This window comes from Vigna unguiculata, chromosome 4 (assembly GCF_004118075.2).
Source record: "Vigna unguiculata cultivar IT97K-499-35 chromosome 4, ASM411807v1, whole genome shotgun sequence".
Classification (NCBI taxonomy): domain Eukaryota; kingdom Viridiplantae; phylum Streptophyta; class Magnoliopsida; order Fabales; family Fabaceae; genus Vigna; species Vigna unguiculata.
This window is the reverse complement of record NC_040282.1, coordinates 27,391,602-27,409,632: the sequence shown is the minus strand read 5'-3', so window position 1 is coordinate 27,409,632 and position 18,031 is coordinate 27,391,602. Positions and strand designations below refer to the sequence as shown.

Genomic DNA, 18,031 nt, shown 5'->3' with positions numbered 1-18,031 from the left:
TTGTTCACGGTCCAAAGAGGTAAAAGGGTGGGAAGTGGCGGTTGCTTCCCTTGCCCAATCTGCTGAGTGCCATCAGTCCATTCATCCTCCTTCAGTCACCATACAGTTTCCTTTTTTGTGTGATGAGGCAACTGCAGCTCAGCCAGTGCACCCTCAGGGTGCCAAAAAGGGAAAGAGCTAGGCATGCAGGCAATTAAATGCTCCGCCACTTCTTTGTATATTTTTTTTTTTGTTTTCTTTATTTTTATTATTATTTTTTTTTTGTTTTCACGTCTTCTTTACTCTTTTTTTCAAATATGTTTTTCTTTTTACCTTTTTTTTCTTTTCTCGTTTTCTCTCTTTTTTTTCTTTCTTTTTTTTGTTTTGTTTTTCTTTTCACCCTTTTTTTTCGTTTTCTTTTTTTCTTTTCTTTTTTAATCCGTTATTTTTAAATAATAATAATAATAATAATAATAGTAATAAAATGAAATGAAATAAAAATAAATATGAAGAAAACTAAAAAACAAAGAAAAAAGAAAAAATAAAGAAAACCAAAATAAAATAAAATAAATAAACAAATAAAAATAAAATGAGATAAAAGGACATAATAAAATCAAAGCAAACCAAGATAAGTAAGAAAATAATAATAATAATAATATAAATAAACAAGTAAAAATAATAATAACAAAAAGTAATAAATAAATAAATAGATAAACAAAATGTATATATTATAATCCGGACAAAATTGGGTGTTGACAGCTGCCCCTCTTTACTTAGATTTTACTAGGTAATCTGAAAATTGACTTTTCATTGTTTTATAGTAAAAGATAAGTAAAGATAGATACGCAAATTTTGTTTGGATTTCGAAGAGGAAAATGGTGAATAAAAAGGAATTAAACGGGTGCGATGACCGATTCTATGGAGAGGGTCAAGATTCAGGCCCCAGAAAGATTTGGTGGCTATTACCGAGAAAAGGGTTACAACCCAAAAGAGATTTGGCCAATCCCAAGGAGAGGGTCGAGATGAGGAGAAGTCGATGACCATTTCGATGAAGAGGGTCTCAATGTGACACAGGTATCAATGACTATTACCTTGTAGGGGGTCATGATGTGAAGAAATCAATGACCATTGCTTTGTAGAGGGCCTTGACGTGACACAAAAATCAATGACCGTTACTTTGCAAAGGGTCATGATGTAACCATACGGAGATCAGTGACCATTCCAATGGAGATGGTCTATATCTGGACTCGACCATTCCAAGGAGAGGGTCGTGAGGAAAGGAGGATTTGGACTTGACCAATCCCAAGGAGAGGGTCGCTGTCCAAAAGGAGAACACAAGGATCTGACCATTCCTAAGGAGAGGGTCATAAGGAGAGGAGGATTTGGACTTGACCAATCCCAAGGAGAGGGTCGTGAGGAAAGGAGGATTTGGACTTGACCAATCCCAAGGAGAGGGTCGTTATCTGAAAGGATAACCTGCAGATGATTTCCATGTGCCGGCAAACATTACGTGAATGCCTATCATCGGTGAAGTTTGTGCAAAGCATTTGTCTTGACTGAACTTTGAATCCATTTTTCGAATGATTATGTAACATGATGGAATGCATGAACGCATGGATGCATGGATAAAATTCATGTGAAGCCTCTTTTTTGTTTGTTTGTTTTTTTTTTTGTTTTTTTTACGATGATGATGTAATATGGATGCATGGATAAAATTCATGTGAAGCCTCTTTTTGTTTGTTTTTTTTTTTTTTTTTTTTGCGATGATGATGTAATATGGATGCATGGATAAAATTCATGTGAAGCCTCTTTTTGTTTGTTTTTTTTTTTTTTTGGTTCAAAGATGCTCTTGTTTTGGAATTAATTGTCAACGTTGTCGTCAAATCCAAGGCATGTTCAAGTCACGTTCCTGATATTATGTTCAAGCAAAAATAGTGGGGATTGGTGAAAGATCCTGGTGCACATTGCAAAACTATGAGTTTAATACCTTCTCTTTCTTTCTTTCTCTTTTTTTTTTTTGCACATCATGCAAAACATACTAGCTCGAACTCACGAATGAATGAGGGATAGGAACAAGTTTTGTAAGAGGCTGAACAATTGTTCATGGGCAACATTACCGGTGGTCAGGTTAATACTCAAGAGGAAACATGCAAGGTTTAAAAAAAACTGCCCCAGTTTTATTGCGTTGGACAAGAGCGCAGTTTGATGAGACGGAAAGGATTGCCCCAATTTGAATCTTTTGCTTAACTCACAGGCTGATGGGAAATTTTTCCTCCATTTTCTATCTTTATTACTTTATTTTTTTTTACTCACTCTCCCTCCCTTTTTTTTATTGCCGATTTGTGTCGTCAACCGCTTACTTTTGTCCACGAGTTAAGCTCATGAGAAGATCAAGACAAACATTCTTCAATCAATGTGGACTTTTCTTGGCTTGTAGCGTGGCTAGGGGTTAAGAGGTTTATGAAAGAAATGGTTAATAAGGCCCAAGTATGAGTTTGCAGGTATTAATTTTGGAACAAGAATCATTTGCGTGACACCCTGTAAGCCTTTCACTTGAAATTTCGTGGTGTTCTATCATCGTTATTTTCATTTTTCTTCCCCTTTTTCACATCCTTCATGTCCTTTGCATTGTTATCACTGTGATTTTCTAACATGCATTTCTAGATTTCTTCTTCATTGATCTGTTTGAACACCTCTTTTGTGTTTCGGGTAACTTGACATGCTGATGATTCTTGTCCAGGGATACTGAAAGAAGCTTTTTTATTTTGGCTCAAAGGGGGTGCAAATGGATATATGATTTTTCTTTTACATTCTGGTAGGGGAAGGAGGCCACACGTCATTCCAAAGTTTGTTCGCCTTATTTTCACATGAACTTAGCTCTAAGCCAAAATTCGGCAGCATCTAACCCATTCTACTTTCATCTTCTTTTCTTCTCCCATATCGCCTTTGTAGGTTTTTCGTTCTAACAAACAATCCTTTTTGTTCTTCCCAACTTGTGGCTTTGGCCTATTGTCAGACAAGGTCAACTAAAAAACCTGCCATAGTACACTCTTCTTTATTTCCTAGGGCAATCCTTTATTTTAGAGGGAAATGAACGAATTGAGGGTTCGAGCAATATGAATGCAGATGCTTTGACAAGAGATGAACGCAAGTTATGCTTAACGTGACAAACCATGGAAAGATTTCCCCTTCTCCCCACTTTTGTATTTTCATTCCCTTTTTTCTCCTCATTTTTTGAAAATGTCGTACACTTGACGACTTTATTAACAACAAATTCCAAAATTGATTTCATTTTTCCTCTTTTTTTTCTTTCTTTTTTTTTATTATTTTACTTCCACGACACCCTTTAGAAGCGAGCCTGTTCTTAGAGATCATACCTGTGACGCCTCATTGGTATGTATATGGCTTTATTCGTCTTTTATCCTCTCTTTCTTTTTTTTCTTTTTTTTTATCTGTTACTTATTCTCTTTACGAGCTCAACATGACATCAATTGTTTCAAATTTATGGAGAAAACCTAATTGTATTTATTGAACAAAAAACAAAGCAGAGTACAACAAACTTTGGATACAATGTCGGTATCCCCTAGTAGCGTATCCTATCAAGGAATCATCATGCATAAAATTTCTTGACCGCGTCAGAATTGACCGGTAACGGTAACTCCTCCCCATCCATCCTTGTGAGAATTAGTGCCCCACCAGAAAATGCTTTCCTCACCACATATGGGCCTTCATAATTTGGAGTCCACTTGCCCCTGTGATCCTTCTGTATGGGCAAGATCTTCTTCAAGACTAGCTCGCCTTCATGGATCTCTCTAGGGCGCACCCTCTTGTCGAACGCTTTTTTCATTCTTCTTTGGTATAACTGTCCGTGACACACTACTGTTAGCCTCTTCTCCTCAATGAGGTTGAGCTGGTCAAACCGAGCTTGAATCCATTCAGCCTCTTCCAATTGGGTCTCCATTAACACTCGTAGGGATGGAATTTCTACTTCAAAAGGTAGCACTGCCTCCATTCCGTATACCAGAGAGAAAGGTGTTGCCCCAGTCGATGTACGTACTGAAGTACGATACCCATGCAAAGCGAAAGGAAGCATCTCGTGCCAATCTTTATACGTAACCACCATTTTCTGTACGATTTTCTTGATGTTCTTATTAGCAGCCTCGACTGCCCCATTCATTTTTGGACGATAGGGAGAAGAATTATGATGTTGGATTTTAAATCCTTCACACAATTCAGTCATCATTTGATTGTTCAGGTTGGTGGCGTTATCGGTGATTATCTTGTTGGGCAATCCGTACCTGCAAATCAACTCTCTTTTTATGAATTTAGTCACAACTTTTCTTGTCACATTGGCGTAAGAAGCAGCTTCTACCCATTTAGTGAAGTAATCAATTGCAACCAGTATGAAGCGATGTCCGTTCGAGGCTTTTGGCTCTATGGCTCCAATAACATCTATCCCCCACATTGAAAATGGCCATGGTGCAGACATTACGTTTAAAGTAGTGGGCGCCATATTGATATTGTCCGCATATTTCTGACACTTCTCACACTTCCTCACGTGCATGCAACAATCACTCTCCATGGTCAACCAAAAGTAACCAGCCCTCAAGATCTTCCTGGCCATTGAGTGCCCATTCATGTGTGTGCCGAAGGTACCTCCATGAACTTCCTCCAATATTGACTTGGCCTCTTTTGCGTCCACGCATCGAAGGAGAACCATGTCGTGGTTTCTCTTGTACAACACATCCCCACTTAAGATAAAACTTGCAGCTAACCTTCTCAATGTCCTTTTATCATTCTCAGATGCTTCTTCGGGGTATTCCCTGGTTTTTAAATAGTGTTTGATATCAAAATACCAAGGCCTACCATCTAATTTTTCTTCAATGAAGCGACAATATGCTGGCTCTTCGTGGCTCTTCATTTGGATCATTGGCAATACCCCATCTTGATTAATCTCGAACATCGATGACAAAGTAGCTAAGGCATCCGCCAACTGGTTATCTTCTCGTGGGATGTGTTGAAATTCAATGGAATCAAAATACTCCACCAACTCCATGATGTAAGCTCTGTAGGGAATCAACTTCGGATCCCTAGTCTCCCATTCCCCCTTTAATTGATGGATAACCAATGCTGAATCTCCGTACACATTCAAAAATTTTGCCTTCAATTCAATTGCAGCTCGGATGCCCATAGCGCAAGCTTCATATTCAGCGATATTATTCGTGCAATTAAAACACAATCTTGCGGTCATTGGAATGTATTGATTCTCTGGAGATATCAGTATTGCCCCTATACCATGTCCCATGATGTTAGAAGCTCCATCGAATAACAACGTCCATGTCTTTCCATTTTGCTCTTCCTGATCACCTTCAAATAAGGCCATGATATCTTCGTCGGGGAATTCAGGCTGCATTGACTGGTAATCGCTAATAGGTTGTTGAGCCAGATATTCAGCCAGAGCGCTACCCTTGAAAGATTTCTGTGTGACATATATAATGTCGTATTCTGACAGTAGCATCTGCCACCGGGCTATCCTTCCAGTCAAAGCGGGTTTTTCAAAAATATACTTGATGGGATCCATCTTGGATATCAACCAGGTAGAATGACTCAACATGTATTGCCTTAGACGATGGGCGGCCCATGCCAATGCGCAACAGGTTCGCTCCAAAAATGAGTATCGTCGTTCGCATTCTGTGAACTTCTTGCTCAGGTAGTATATGGCGTGCTCTTTCTTTCCAGTTTCATCATGCTGACCTAACACGCAACCCATTGACTCGTCCAGTACAGTCAAATACAGAATTAGTGGTCTCCCTGGTCTCGGTGGCCGTAAGACTGGAGGATCTTGTAGATATTGTTTAATTTTGTCGAAAGCAGCCTGACAGTCTTCATTCCACTTGACGGCCTGATTTTTACGCAATAGCTTGAATATTGGTTCACAGGTGGAAGTCAACTGGGAGATGAACCTAGCAATGTAGTTCAGTCTGCCCAAGAAACCTCGCACCTCTTTCTCCGTGTTAGGAGTAGGCATTTCGATTATCGCGCGCATCTTGTCAGGATCAACCTCAATCCCCTTTTGACTGACAATGAAACCCAGCAACTTTCCAGATTTCACACCGAATGTGCATTTAGCCGGGTTTAGCTTAAGCTTGAACTTCCTCAATCTCTCGAACAATTTCTTCAGGTTGAGGATGTGCTCTGCTTCTGACTCGGACTTGGCGATCATATCATCTACATAGACCTCAATTTCTTTGTGCATCATATCATGAAAAAGCGCCACCATGGCCCTTTGATAAGTTGCTCCGGCATTCTTGAGTCCGAAAGACATCACCTTATAGCAAAATGTCCCCCATAATGTGATAAATGTGGTTTTTTCCATATCTTCAGGTGCCATCTTGATCTGATTATATCCCGAGAAGCCGTCCATAAATGAAAATAGTGAGAATCTGGCTGTATTATCCACTAATGTGTCAATGTGAGGCAGTGGGAAATTGTCTTTTGGACTCGCACGGTTCAAATCTCGATAATCAACGCACATCCGAACTTTGCCATCCTTCTTAGGCACTAGTACAATGTTTGCCACCCATTGAGGGTATTTTGCCACAGCTAAAAATCCAGCGTCAAATTGCTTTTGCACTTCTTCTTTGATTTTTAATGACATTTCTGGCTTCATTCTCCTTAGCTTTTGTCTAACTGGAGGACATTCTGGCTTGAGTGGAAGTTTGTGTTGCACTATACCAGTATCCAAACCAAGCATGTCATTGTACGACCAAGCAAACACGTCCCTAAATTCCTTTAGTAAAGCACATAGTTCTCGTTTCACTTCTCTCTTCATACTAGTGCCAATCTTCACTTCTTTCTTCTCATCCTCCTCTCCTAGGTTAAGTGTTTCAACATCCTCTTGATAGGGTTTTATTTCCTTAGATTCTTGTTTCACTAACCTCATTAGTTCAGGGGAGGGTTCCGGATCATCTTCATAATCATCTTCCATATTATCGACAGGGTGCTCAAAATTGGGGATATCGACATTGTTATTTTCAAAACATTCATTGTCATATCTGCATTATTCGAGTTTATAAAAACGATAAACAAACAACAATGAAAAAAGCAAAACAAAAGAACGAAGGTAGCAAACACAAATTGATTATCACGCTAAGCATAAAGAAAAAGGTGTCAACCCGTTAAGTCATGAGTCCTAGAGCTCCGGGTAAAGCAGTAGGATTAATTAAAAAAATTACATTTTAACCAAATTAAACATCACAGGTAGATCCAAAGTCTCCCAATTGTTGAGTGGTGCATCTGAAGTGCATGGCTGCACAAAAGTTGAGCTTTCCCGTTCATCTTAATCGTTGACAGCTGCTATTTGGCTAGTGTTGATCCATCCGGCACTGTGGAAGCTCTCTTTGATATCGCAGATGCAAATCCTTTTTAACTCGTGCTCTTTTCGGTGCATGCGAGCCAGATCAAGTTCTCTTCTTTCTTCCATCAGCCTCCTCTTGTCTTCTCGAGTAGGTTTGTATCCCAGGCCGTATCTATTCCTTTTCTCAGTGACTTCCAAGGGAAATATCATTCCTTGCTTGTCCTTGCCTAGCCCTTTTCCGTATTCGTATCCCTCTTTTAGCATGATCCTAGCGGTCATAAGGGAGGCACGAGACAATTGTGGGTTCATCGGGTATGGCTCCACATAGGTATTGCCCACAATTTCCAAAGACTGGAAAGCTGTCTCGAGGGCTTCTTCTGCTGCTTCAATATAGCGAGAGGACGACGGTCCGCTTACCAAAATATCTTCCTCTCCTGAAACTATCACTAGTTTATCGCCCATGACATATTTCAACTTTTGGTGCAAGGTTGAAGGCACCACACCCACCGAGTGAATCCAAGGGCGACCCAACAAGCAACTGTATGCTGGGAGGATATCCATTACTTGAAACGTTACTTGAAAAACACACGGCCCAATTTGGATCGGCAGTTCTACCTCTCCCATCACCTCTCTTTTGCTCCCATCAAAAGCCCTCACGATCATTGCACTTGGTTTCATGTGGATACCCTCACACGGAAGCTTTCCCAATGTTGCTTTTGGCATTACATTCAGGGAAGAACCATTGTCGATTAATACTCGTGCTATGACATGATCCAAGCATTTTACAGAGATATGGAGGGCCTTGTTGTGTCCTCTCCCTTCAGTAGGTATCTCCTCGTTAGTGAAAGTGAGGTAATTGTTAGCAGTGATGTTGCTAACAATTCCCTCAAAACTGTCCAGAGAGATATTCTTCTCCACATGCGCTTCATTGAGTATCTTCATTAGTAGCTTTCTATGTGAGGTTGAATGCATGAGTAAATCCAAGAGAGAGATCCGAGCAGGCATGCGATTCAGCTGCTCGACCACTTTATACTCACTCTGTTGTATGAACTTCAAAAACTCACTAGCCTCTTCATTAGATATTTCTTTCTTGTCGTCTTTTCTCAGTTCTTCATCGGTTTGTATCATCTTCCCCTTCAAGAATTCATTAGCATTTTTGTTCATCATCGGTTCACTACTACTTGTTCCATCTTTCATCAAGATCGGAGGCGTAAATATTCGACCACTCCTAGTCATTCCACCGATGCCCGAAATGTTTTCAACCACTGGCTCACCACTGGTAGGCTGGCCTTCTATTTGTTGTTCCCCACCCGACACACATACATCATATTTCCACGGAACAGCTTTCTCACTCTTATAAGGAAAAGAGGAGGGTGCTTGGATAGTAATAGGTTGCCTTTATTGCATTGCTAGTGTAGGGGTGGATCTGGTGAAATGAATCACCAATGGCTCTGGCAAGGTCACATCGGGTTTCCCGCCATCTTGTGCAAATACTTCCTCCTCTATACCCTCGCGACATACTTGCACAAAATTTCTGTCGAGCAGATTTTGTAAAACATCCTCGAACTTGGTGCACTTGTCGATAGAATGCTTAGCACCCGGATGGAATCTGCATTTTTCACTCAAGTTATATCCCCCTTTTAACAGACCCAATTTCAGCAATGTCTCAAAAATAAATCGCTTGGAGCTCCGGATTTCATTCACATTCCTTACTAGCTTGTGTTCCCTATCCTCGACGGCATTCGTCGAAGGATTCCCATGTCCTGAAAGAGGATTCGTTTCAACACTAGGTTTGTCTTCGTGAAACTTTACCCACCCTGAGTTGATTAAAGCTTCAACTTTGTGTTTGAGGGCTACACACTTCTCAGTAGAGTGTCCAACCCCCCCTCCGTGATAGTCACATTTAGCATTTGGATCATAATTCTTTGGGAACGGGGGTTGCATAGGCTTCATCGGACAAATTGCAACCAAGCGCTTTTGAAGAAGATGCGGTAACAATTCCGTATACGTCATGGGAATGGGAGTGAACTGAACAAAGTTCTTATCTTGATTCCTCCTCATATTGGTGTTTTGACCTACATTTCGGTTGAAACCTGAGTTAGGCTCGATTTTCTAAGCATTATTTGGGGCATGTTGCGGTTGATAAAGATTTGACGGTTGATAAAACCCTTGCTGCTGAGGTGGTGTTTGATGAACAGACACCGCATTAGCCACATAAGGAGGTTGGTTCGGGTGTGGTCGATAATTGTGAGTAGGAGCCCGACTTTCCCACACTGGCATCACTGAGGCTGTGTGTGCTTCCACTTCTTTCTTCTTTCCTGGATGGAAACCTGGTTTTTTAGAAGTTGCAGCCGCGAACGGGCCATATGCAATTTTTCCACTCTTTAACCCGATTTCTATCCTTTCACCAATAATAATGATATCAGCGAAATTGGAAGACACATTCCCCAACACGTGCTCATAAAATGGTGATTGTAGTGTGTTTACAAACGTCGCCACCATCTCTTTATCAAGTAGTGGTGGCTCAACCTGAGCAACCAACTCTCTCCACCGTTGCGCATATTCCTTGAAGGACTCAGTATCCTTCTTGGCCATATTTTGCAATTGCAATCTATCCGGCGCGCTATCCGTGTTGTACTTATACTGCTTCACAAAGGCGTCTGCTAAATCCATCCAGGAATGAATTCGAGATGGCTCCAAGTGTGTATACCAATTCAGCGCAACACCAGCCAAACTATCTTGGAAGCAATGTATCAACAACTTGTCATCATAGGCATAAGCAGCCATCTTTCTACCATACATTGTCAGATGGCTCTTAGGGCACGTGGTGCCCTAATACTTTTCAAATTCTGGGACCTTGAACTTATGTGGTATCATCACACCAGGAACCAAGCTTAACCTTGCAACATCACCGAACCCATAGCTTCCACCACCTTCAATGGCTCGAACCCTCTCTTCAAGTATCTCAAGCTTACTTTTAGCCCTATCAATACCGGCGGACACTACTTGGGTTGTGGCGTGCGGCATGACCTTAGCCAAAGCATCTTCGTCAACAGTTATGTTTGGAGTATTTTGTGCCACAGTCACCCTTGGTTCTGCAAATGTGATTGTCTACTTCATTCCCACTCCTGTCGTGGGTGTCGAGGCTAATATCGGCCCTTGAGTATTGATTGGTAGTGTGTTGTTAGTCACAGGAAAAGAAAAGGAAGTCTGCTCTGCCTCCGAATATTCCCCAACAGGTGGGGTGTATCCCGGAGGCAGACCGTACATTGGGAACGAGATTGACATGCCCTGAGTGTTCTGGACTTCATATCGAGGAACTTGAGGGTGAATGTTTTCCTCGATCCTTGCAGAGGAGGCTTCTCCCGAAGTTTTCAGCGATTTTAAGGCCTCTAGGATCTGGCTCACTTGATCCTTCAACTGGTTGATGTCGGCCTTCACAGCTTCATGAGCTTCTTCCCAATCTTCCATGATTCTATGGTTAGCTCGTGTGCGGTAAGAGTGTCGTGGAAATTTTGCCGTTGTATTTGCTTTTGCTCTATTATTTTTATTAAATGAAATGAATTGCCGTTGTATCTATTCCTTTTCTCAGTGACTTCCAAGGGAAATATCATTCCTTGCTTGTCCTTGCCTAGCCCTTTTCCGTATTCGTATCCCTCTTTTAGCATGATCCTAGCGGTCATAAGGGAGGCACGAGACAATTGTGGGTTCATCGGGTATGGCTCCACATAGGTATTGCCCACAATTTCCAAAGACTGGAAAGCTGTCTCGAGGGCTTCTTCTGCTGCTTCAATATAGCGAGAGGACGACGGTCCGCTTACCAAAATATCTTCCTCTCCTGAAACTATCACTAGTTTATCGCCCATGACATATTTCAACTTTTGGTGCAAGGTTGAAGGCACCACACCCGCCGAGTGAATCCAAGGGCGACCCAACAAGCAACTGTATGCTGGGAGGATATCCATTACTTGAAACGTTACTTGAAAAACACACGGCCCAATTTGGATCGGCAGTTCTACCTCTCCCATCACCTCTCTTTTGCTCCCATCAAAAGCCCTCACGATCATTGCACTTGGTTTCATGTGGATACCCTCACACGGAAGCTTTCCCAATGTTGCTTTTGGCATTACATTCAGGGAAGAACCATTGTCGATTAATACTCGTGCTATGACATGATCCAAGCATTTTACAGAGATATGGAGGGCCTTGTTGTGTCCTCTCCCTTCAGTAGGTATCTCCTCGTTAGTGAAAGTGAGGTAATTGTTAGCAGTGATGTTGCTAACAATTCCCTCAAAACTGTCCAGAGAGATATTCTTCTCCACATGCGCTTCATTGAGTATCTTCATTAGTAGCTTTCTATGTGAGGTTGAATGCATGAGTAAATCCAAGAGAGAGATCCGAGCAGGCATGCGATTCAGCTGCTCGACCACTTTATACTCACTCTGTTGTATGAACTTCAAAAACTCACTAGCCTCTTCATTAGATATTTCTTTCTTGTCGTCTTTTCTCAGTTCTTCATCGGTTTGTATCATCTTCCCCTTCAAGAATTCATTAGCATTTTTGTTCATCATCGGTTCACTACTACTTGTTCCATCTTTCATCAAGATCGGAGGCGTAAATATTCGACCACTCCTAGTCATTCCACCGATGCCCGAAATGTTTTCAACCACTGGCTCACCACTGGTAGGCTGGCCTTCTATTTGTTGTTCCCCACCCGACACACATACATCATATTTCCACGGAACAGCTTTCTCACTCTTATAAGGAAAAGAGGAGGGTGCTTGGATAGTAATAGGTTGCCTTTGTTGCATTGCTAGTGTAGGGGTGGATCTGGTGAAATGAATCACCAATGGCTCTGGCAAGGTCACATCGGGTTTCCCGCCATCTTGTGCAAATACTTCCTCCTCTATACCCTCGCGACATACTTGCACAAAATTTCTGTCGAGCAGATTTTGTAAAACATCCTCGAACTTGGTGCACTTGTCGATAGAATGCTTAGCACCCGGATGGAATCTGCATTTTTCACTCAAGTTATATCCCCCTTTTAACAGACCCAATTTCAGCAATGTCTCAAAAATAAATCGCTTGGAGCTCCGGATTTCATTCACATTCCTTACTAGCTTGTGTTCCCTATCCTCGACGGCATTCGTCGAAGGATTCCCATGTCCTGAAAGAGGATTCGTTTCAACACTAGGTTTGTCTTCATGAAACTTTACCCACCCTGAGTTGATTAAAGCTTCAACTTTGTGTTTGAGGGCTACACACTTCTCAGTAGAGTGTCCAACCCCCCCTCCGTGATAGTCACATTTAGCATTTGGATCATAATTCTTTGGGAACGGGGGTTGCATAGGCTTCATCGGACAAATTGCAACCAAGCGCTTTTGAAGAAGATGCGGTAACAATTCCGTATACGTCATGGGAATGGGAGTGAACTGAACAAAGTTCTTATCTTGATTCCTCCTCATATTGGTGTTTTGACCTACATTTCGGTTGAAACCTGAGTTAGGCTCGATTTTCTAAGCATTATTTGGGGCATGTTGCGGTTGATAAAGATTTGACGGTTGATAAAACCCTTGCTGCTGAGGTGGTGTTTGATGAACAGACACCGCATTAGCCACATAAGGAGGTTGGTTCGGGTGTGGTCGATAATTGTGAGTAGGAGCCCGACTTTCCCACACTGGCATCACTGAGGCTGTGTGTGCTTCCACTTCTTTCTTCTTTCCTGGATGGAAACCTGGTTTTTTAGAAGTTGCAGCCGCGAACGGGCCATATGCAATTTTTCCACTCTTTAACCCGATTTCTATCCTTTCACCAATAATAATGATATCAGCGAAATTGGAAGACACATTCCCCAACACGTGCTCATAAAATGGTGATTGTAGTGTGTTTACAAACGTCGCCACCATCTCTTTATCAAGTAGTGGTGGCTCAACCTGAGCAACCAACTCTCTCCACCGTTGCGCATATTCCTTGAAGGACTCAGTATCCTTCTTGGCCATATTTTGCAATTGCAATCTATCCGGCGCGCTATCCGTGTTGTACTTATACTGCTTCACAAAGGCGTCTGCTAAATCCATCCAGGAATGAATTCGAGATGGCTCCAAGTGTGTATACCAATTCAGCGCAACACCAGCCAAACTATCTTGGAAGCAATGTATCAACAACTTGTCATCATAGGCATAAGCAGCCATCTTTCTACCATACATTGTCAGATGGCTCTTAGGGCACGTGGTGCCCTAATACTTTTCAAATTCTGGGACCTTGAACTTATGTGGTATCATCACACCAGGAACCAAGCTTAACCTTGCAACATCACCGAACCCATAGCTTCCACCACCTTCAATGGCTCGAACCCTCTCTTCAAGTATCTCAAGCTTACTTTTAGCCCTATCAATACCGGCGGACACTACTTGGGTTGTGGCGTGCGGCATGACCTTAGCCAAAGCATCTTCGTCAACAGTTATGTTTGGAGTATTTTGTGCCACAGTCACCCTTGGTTCTGCAAATGTGATTGTCTACTTCATTCCCACTCCTGTCGTGGGTGTCGAGGCTAATATCGGCCCTTGAGTATTGATTGGTAGTGTGTTGTTAGTCACAGGAAAAGAAAAGGAAGTCTGCTCTGCCTCCGAATATTCCCCAACAGGTGGGGTGTATCCCGGAGGCAGACCGTACATTGGGAACGAGATTGACATGCCCTGAGTGTTCTGGACTTCATATCGAGGAACTTGAGGGTGAATGTTTTCCTCGATCCTTGCAGAGGAGGCTTCTCCCGAAGTTTTCAGCGATTTTAAGGCCTCTAGGATCTGGCTCACTTGATCCTTCAACTGGTTGATGTCGGCCTTCACAGCTTCATGAGCTTCTTCCCAATCTTCCATGATTCTATGGTTAGCTCGTGTGCGGTAAGAGTGTCGTGGAAATTTTGCCGTTGTATTTGCTTTTGCTCTATTATTTTTATTAAATGAAATGAATTGCCGTTGTATCTATTCCTTTTCTCAGTGACTTCCAAGGGAAATATCATTCCTTGCTTGTCCTTGCCTAGCCCTTTTCCGTATTCGTATCCCTCTTTTAGCATGATCCTAGCGGTCATAAGGGAGGCACGAGACAATTGTGGGTTCATCGGGTATGGCTCCACATAGGTATTGCCCACAATTTCCAAAGACTGGAAAGCTGTCTCGAGGGCTTCTTCTGCTGCTTCAATATAGCGAGAGGACGACGGTCCGCTTACCAAAATATCTTCCTCTCCTGAAACTATCACTAGTTTATCGCCCATGACATATTTCAACTTTTGGTGCAAGGTTGAAGGCACCACACCCGCCGAGTGAATCCAAGGGCGACCCAACAAGCAACTGTATGCTGGGAGGATATCCATTACTTGAAACGTTACTTGAAAAACACACGGCCCAATTTGGATCGGCAGTTCTACCTCTCCCATCACCTCTCTTTTGCTCCCATCAAAAGCCCTCACGATCATTGCACTTGGTTTCATGTGGATACCCTCACACGGAAGCTTTCCCAATGTTGCTTTTGGCATTACATTCAGGGAAGAACCATTGTCGATTAATACTCGTGCTATGACATGATCCAAGCATTTTACAGAGATATGGAGGGCCTTGTTGTGTCCTCTCCCTTCAGTAGGTATCTCCTCGTTAGTGAAAGTGAGGTAATTGTTAGCAGTGATGTTGCTAACAATTCCCTCAAAACTGTCCAGAGAGATATTCTTCTCCACATGCGCTTCATTGAGTATCTTCATTAGTAGCTTTCTATGTGAGGTTGAATGCATGAGTAAATCCAAGAGAGAGATCCGAGCAGGCATGCGATTCAGCTGCTCGACCACTTTATACTCACTCTGTTGTATGAACTTCAAAAACTCACTAGCCTCTTCATTAGATATTTCTTTCTTGTCGTCTTTTCTCAGTTCTTCATCGGTTTGTATCATCTTCCCCTTCAAGAATTCATTAGCATTTTTGTTCATCATCGGTTCACTACTACTTGTTCCATCTTTCATCAAGATCGGAGGCGTAAATATTCGACCACTCCTAGTCATTCCACCGATGCCCGAAATGTTTTCAACCACTGGCTCACCACTGGTAGGCTGGCCTTCTATTTGTTGTTCCCCACCCGACACACATACATCATATTTCCACGGAACAGCTTTCTCACTCTTATAAGGAAAAGAGGAGGGTGCTTGGATAGTAATAGGTTGCCTTTATTGCATTGCTAGTGTAGGGGTGGATCTGGTGAAATGAATCACCAATGGCTCTGGCAAGGTCACATCGGGTTTCCCGCCATCTTGTGCAAATACTTCCTCCTCTATACCCTCGCGACATACTTGCACAAAATTTCTGTCGAGCAGATTTTGTAAAACATCCTCGAACTTGGTGCACTTGTCGATAGAATGCTTAGCACCCGGATGGAATCTGCATTTTTCACTCAAGTTATATCCCCCTTTTAACAGACCCAATTTCAGCAATGTCTCAAAAATAAATCGCTTGGAGCTCCGGATTTCATTCACATTCCTTACTAGCTTGTGTTCCCTATCCTCGACGGCATTCGTCGAAGGATTCCCATGTCCTGAAAGAGGATTCGTTTCAACACTAGGTTTGTCTTCGTGAAACTTTACCCACCCTGAGTTGATTAAAGCTTCAACTTTGTGTTTGAGGGCTACACACTTCTCAGTAGAGTGTCCAACCCCCCCTCCGTGATAGTCACATTTAGCATTTGGATCATAATTCTTTGGGAACGGGGGTTGCATAGGCTTCATCGGACAAATTGCAACCAAGCGCTTTTGAAGAAGATGCGGTAACAATTCCGTATACGTCATGGGAATGGGAGTGAACTGAACAAAGTTCTTATCTTGATTCCTCCTCATATTGGTGTTTTGACCTACATTTCGGTTGAAACCTGAGTTAGGCTCGATTTTCTAAGCATTATTTGGGGCATGTTGCGGTTGATAAAGATTTGACGGTTGATAAAACCCTTGCTGCTGAGGTGGTGTTTGATGAACAGACACCGCATTAGCCACATAAGGAGGTTGGTTCGGGTGTGGTCGATAATTGTGAGTAGGAGCCCGACTTTCCCACACTGGCATCACTGAGGCTGTGTGTGCTTCCACTTCTTTCTTCTTTCCTGGATGGAAACCTGGTTTTTTAGAAGTTGCAGCCGCGAACGGGCCATATGCAATTTTTCCACTCTTTAACCCGATTTCTATCCTTTCACCAATAATAATGATATCAGCGAAATTGGAAGACACATTCCCCAACACGTGCTCATAAAATGGTGATTGTAGTGTGTTTACAAACGTCGCCACCATCTCTTTATCAAGTAGTGGTGGCTCAACCTGAGCAACCAACTCTCTCCACCGTTGCGCATATTCCTTGAAGGACTCAGTATCCTTCTTGGCCATATTTTGCAATTGCAATCTATCCGGCGCGCTATCCGTGTTGTACTTATACTGCTTCACAAAGGCGTCTGCTAAATCCATCCAGGAATGAATTCGAGATGGCTCCAAGTGTGTATACCAATTCAGCGCAACACCAGCCAAACTATCTTGGAAGCAATGTATCAACAACTTGTCATCATAGGCATAAGCAGCCATCTTTCTACCATACATTGTCAGATGGCTCTTAGGGCACGTGGTGCCCTAATACTTTTCAAATTCTGGGACCTTGAACTTATGTGGTATCATCACACCAGGAACCAAGCTTAACCTTGCAACATCACCGAACCCATAGCTTCCACCACCTTCAATGGCTCGAACCCTCTCTTCAAGTATCTCAAGCTTACTTTTAGCCCTATCAATACCGGCGGACACTACTTGGGTTGTGGCGTGCGGCATGACCTTAGCCAAAGCATCTTCGTCAACAGTTATGTTTGGAGTATTTTGTGCCACAGTCACCCTTGGTTCTGCAAATGTGATTGTCTACTTCATTCCCACTCCTGTCGTGGGTGTCGAGGCTAATATCGGCCCTTGAGTATTGATTGGTAGTGTGTTGTTAGTCACAGGAAAAGAAAAGGAAGTCTGCTCTGCCTCCGAATATTCCCCAACAGGTGGGGTGTATCCCGGAGGCAGACCGTACATTGGGAACGAGATTGACATGCCCTGAGTGTTCTGGACTTCATATCGAGGAACTTGAGGGTGAATGTTTTCCTCGATCCTTGCAGAGGAGGCTTCTCCCGAAGTTTTCAGCGATTTTAAGGCCTCTAGGATCTGGCTCACTTGATCCTTCAACTGGTTGATGTCGGCCTTCACAGCTTCATGAGCTTCTTCCCAATCTTCCATGATTCTATGGTTAGCTCGTGTGCGGTAAGAGTGTCGTGGAAATTTTGCCGTTGTATTTGCTTTTGCTCTATTATTTTTATTAAATGAAATGAATTATGAAAAATGAAAAAAATGAAAATGAATGCAAATATTTATCTTAGCCAGAAATTTTAAAGCCGTGAGAACCTTGAGGTAACATATCACAGAAATCAACATGAAACTTAGTCCATCACATATTGTCAAGACAACCCGATCACCCACAAGTCTTTTACATTCATTAGACGAGAAAAGAAAGAAAAACTATTCTCTAGCCCTGGCTATCATGTTCTTCATCTCCCTTATCAATTCCTTACAATGACTAAAGACCGCCTCAATTTCCCTAGGCGGATTGAATATCGGTAGTGCAGCCTCTGCTTCAGCCAATAATCGCGGAACAT

The 18,031-nt window shown here is 42.4% G+C and overlaps 4 protein-coding genes across 4 annotated transcripts; all 4 read right to left on the bottom strand.

Moving 5' to 3' along the window:
• Window positions 1–3,543: 3,543 nt before the first annotated feature.
• On the bottom strand, window positions 3,544–6,514 carry LOC114181776. The gene has a single exon (XM_028068326.1). It carries the CDS (start codon window positions 6,512–6,514, stop codon window positions 3,590–3,592), a length of 2,925 nt encoding a protein of 974 aa, XP_027924127.1. The 3' UTR covers window positions 3,544–3,589.
• An 804-nt stretch (window positions 6,515–7,318) lies between these two features.
• LOC114180664 lies at window positions 7,319–9,349 on the bottom strand. Its single transcript, XM_028066966.1, has 2 exons — window positions 8,780–9,349; window positions 7,319–8,689 (listed from the first exon to the last, which is right to left on the bottom strand). Exons 1-2 carry the CDS (start codon window positions 9,347–9,349, stop codon window positions 7,319–7,321), a joined length of 1,941 nt encoding a protein of 646 aa, XP_027922767.1.
• Window positions 9,350–10,168: 819 nt separating this feature from the next.
• LOC114180663 lies at window positions 10,169–12,753 on the bottom strand. The gene is made up of 3 exons (XM_028066965.1): window positions 10,905–12,753; window positions 10,529–10,800; window positions 10,169–10,447 (listed from the first exon to the last, which is right to left on the bottom strand). The coding sequence occupies exons 1-3, from the start codon at window positions 12,751–12,753 to the stop codon at window positions 10,169–10,171; spliced, it is 2,400 nt and encodes a 799-aa protein (XP_027922766.1).
• An 819-nt stretch (window positions 12,754–13,572) lies between these two features.
• LOC114180662 lies at window positions 13,573–16,157 on the bottom strand. Its single transcript, XM_028066964.1, has 4 exons — window positions 15,588–16,157; window positions 14,309–15,497; window positions 13,933–14,204; window positions 13,573–13,851 (listed from the first exon to the last, which is right to left on the bottom strand). Exons 1-4 carry the CDS (start codon window positions 16,155–16,157, stop codon window positions 13,573–13,575), a joined length of 2,310 nt encoding a protein of 769 aa, XP_027922765.1.
• Between the last annotated feature and the right edge of the window lie 1,874 nt (window positions 16,158–18,031).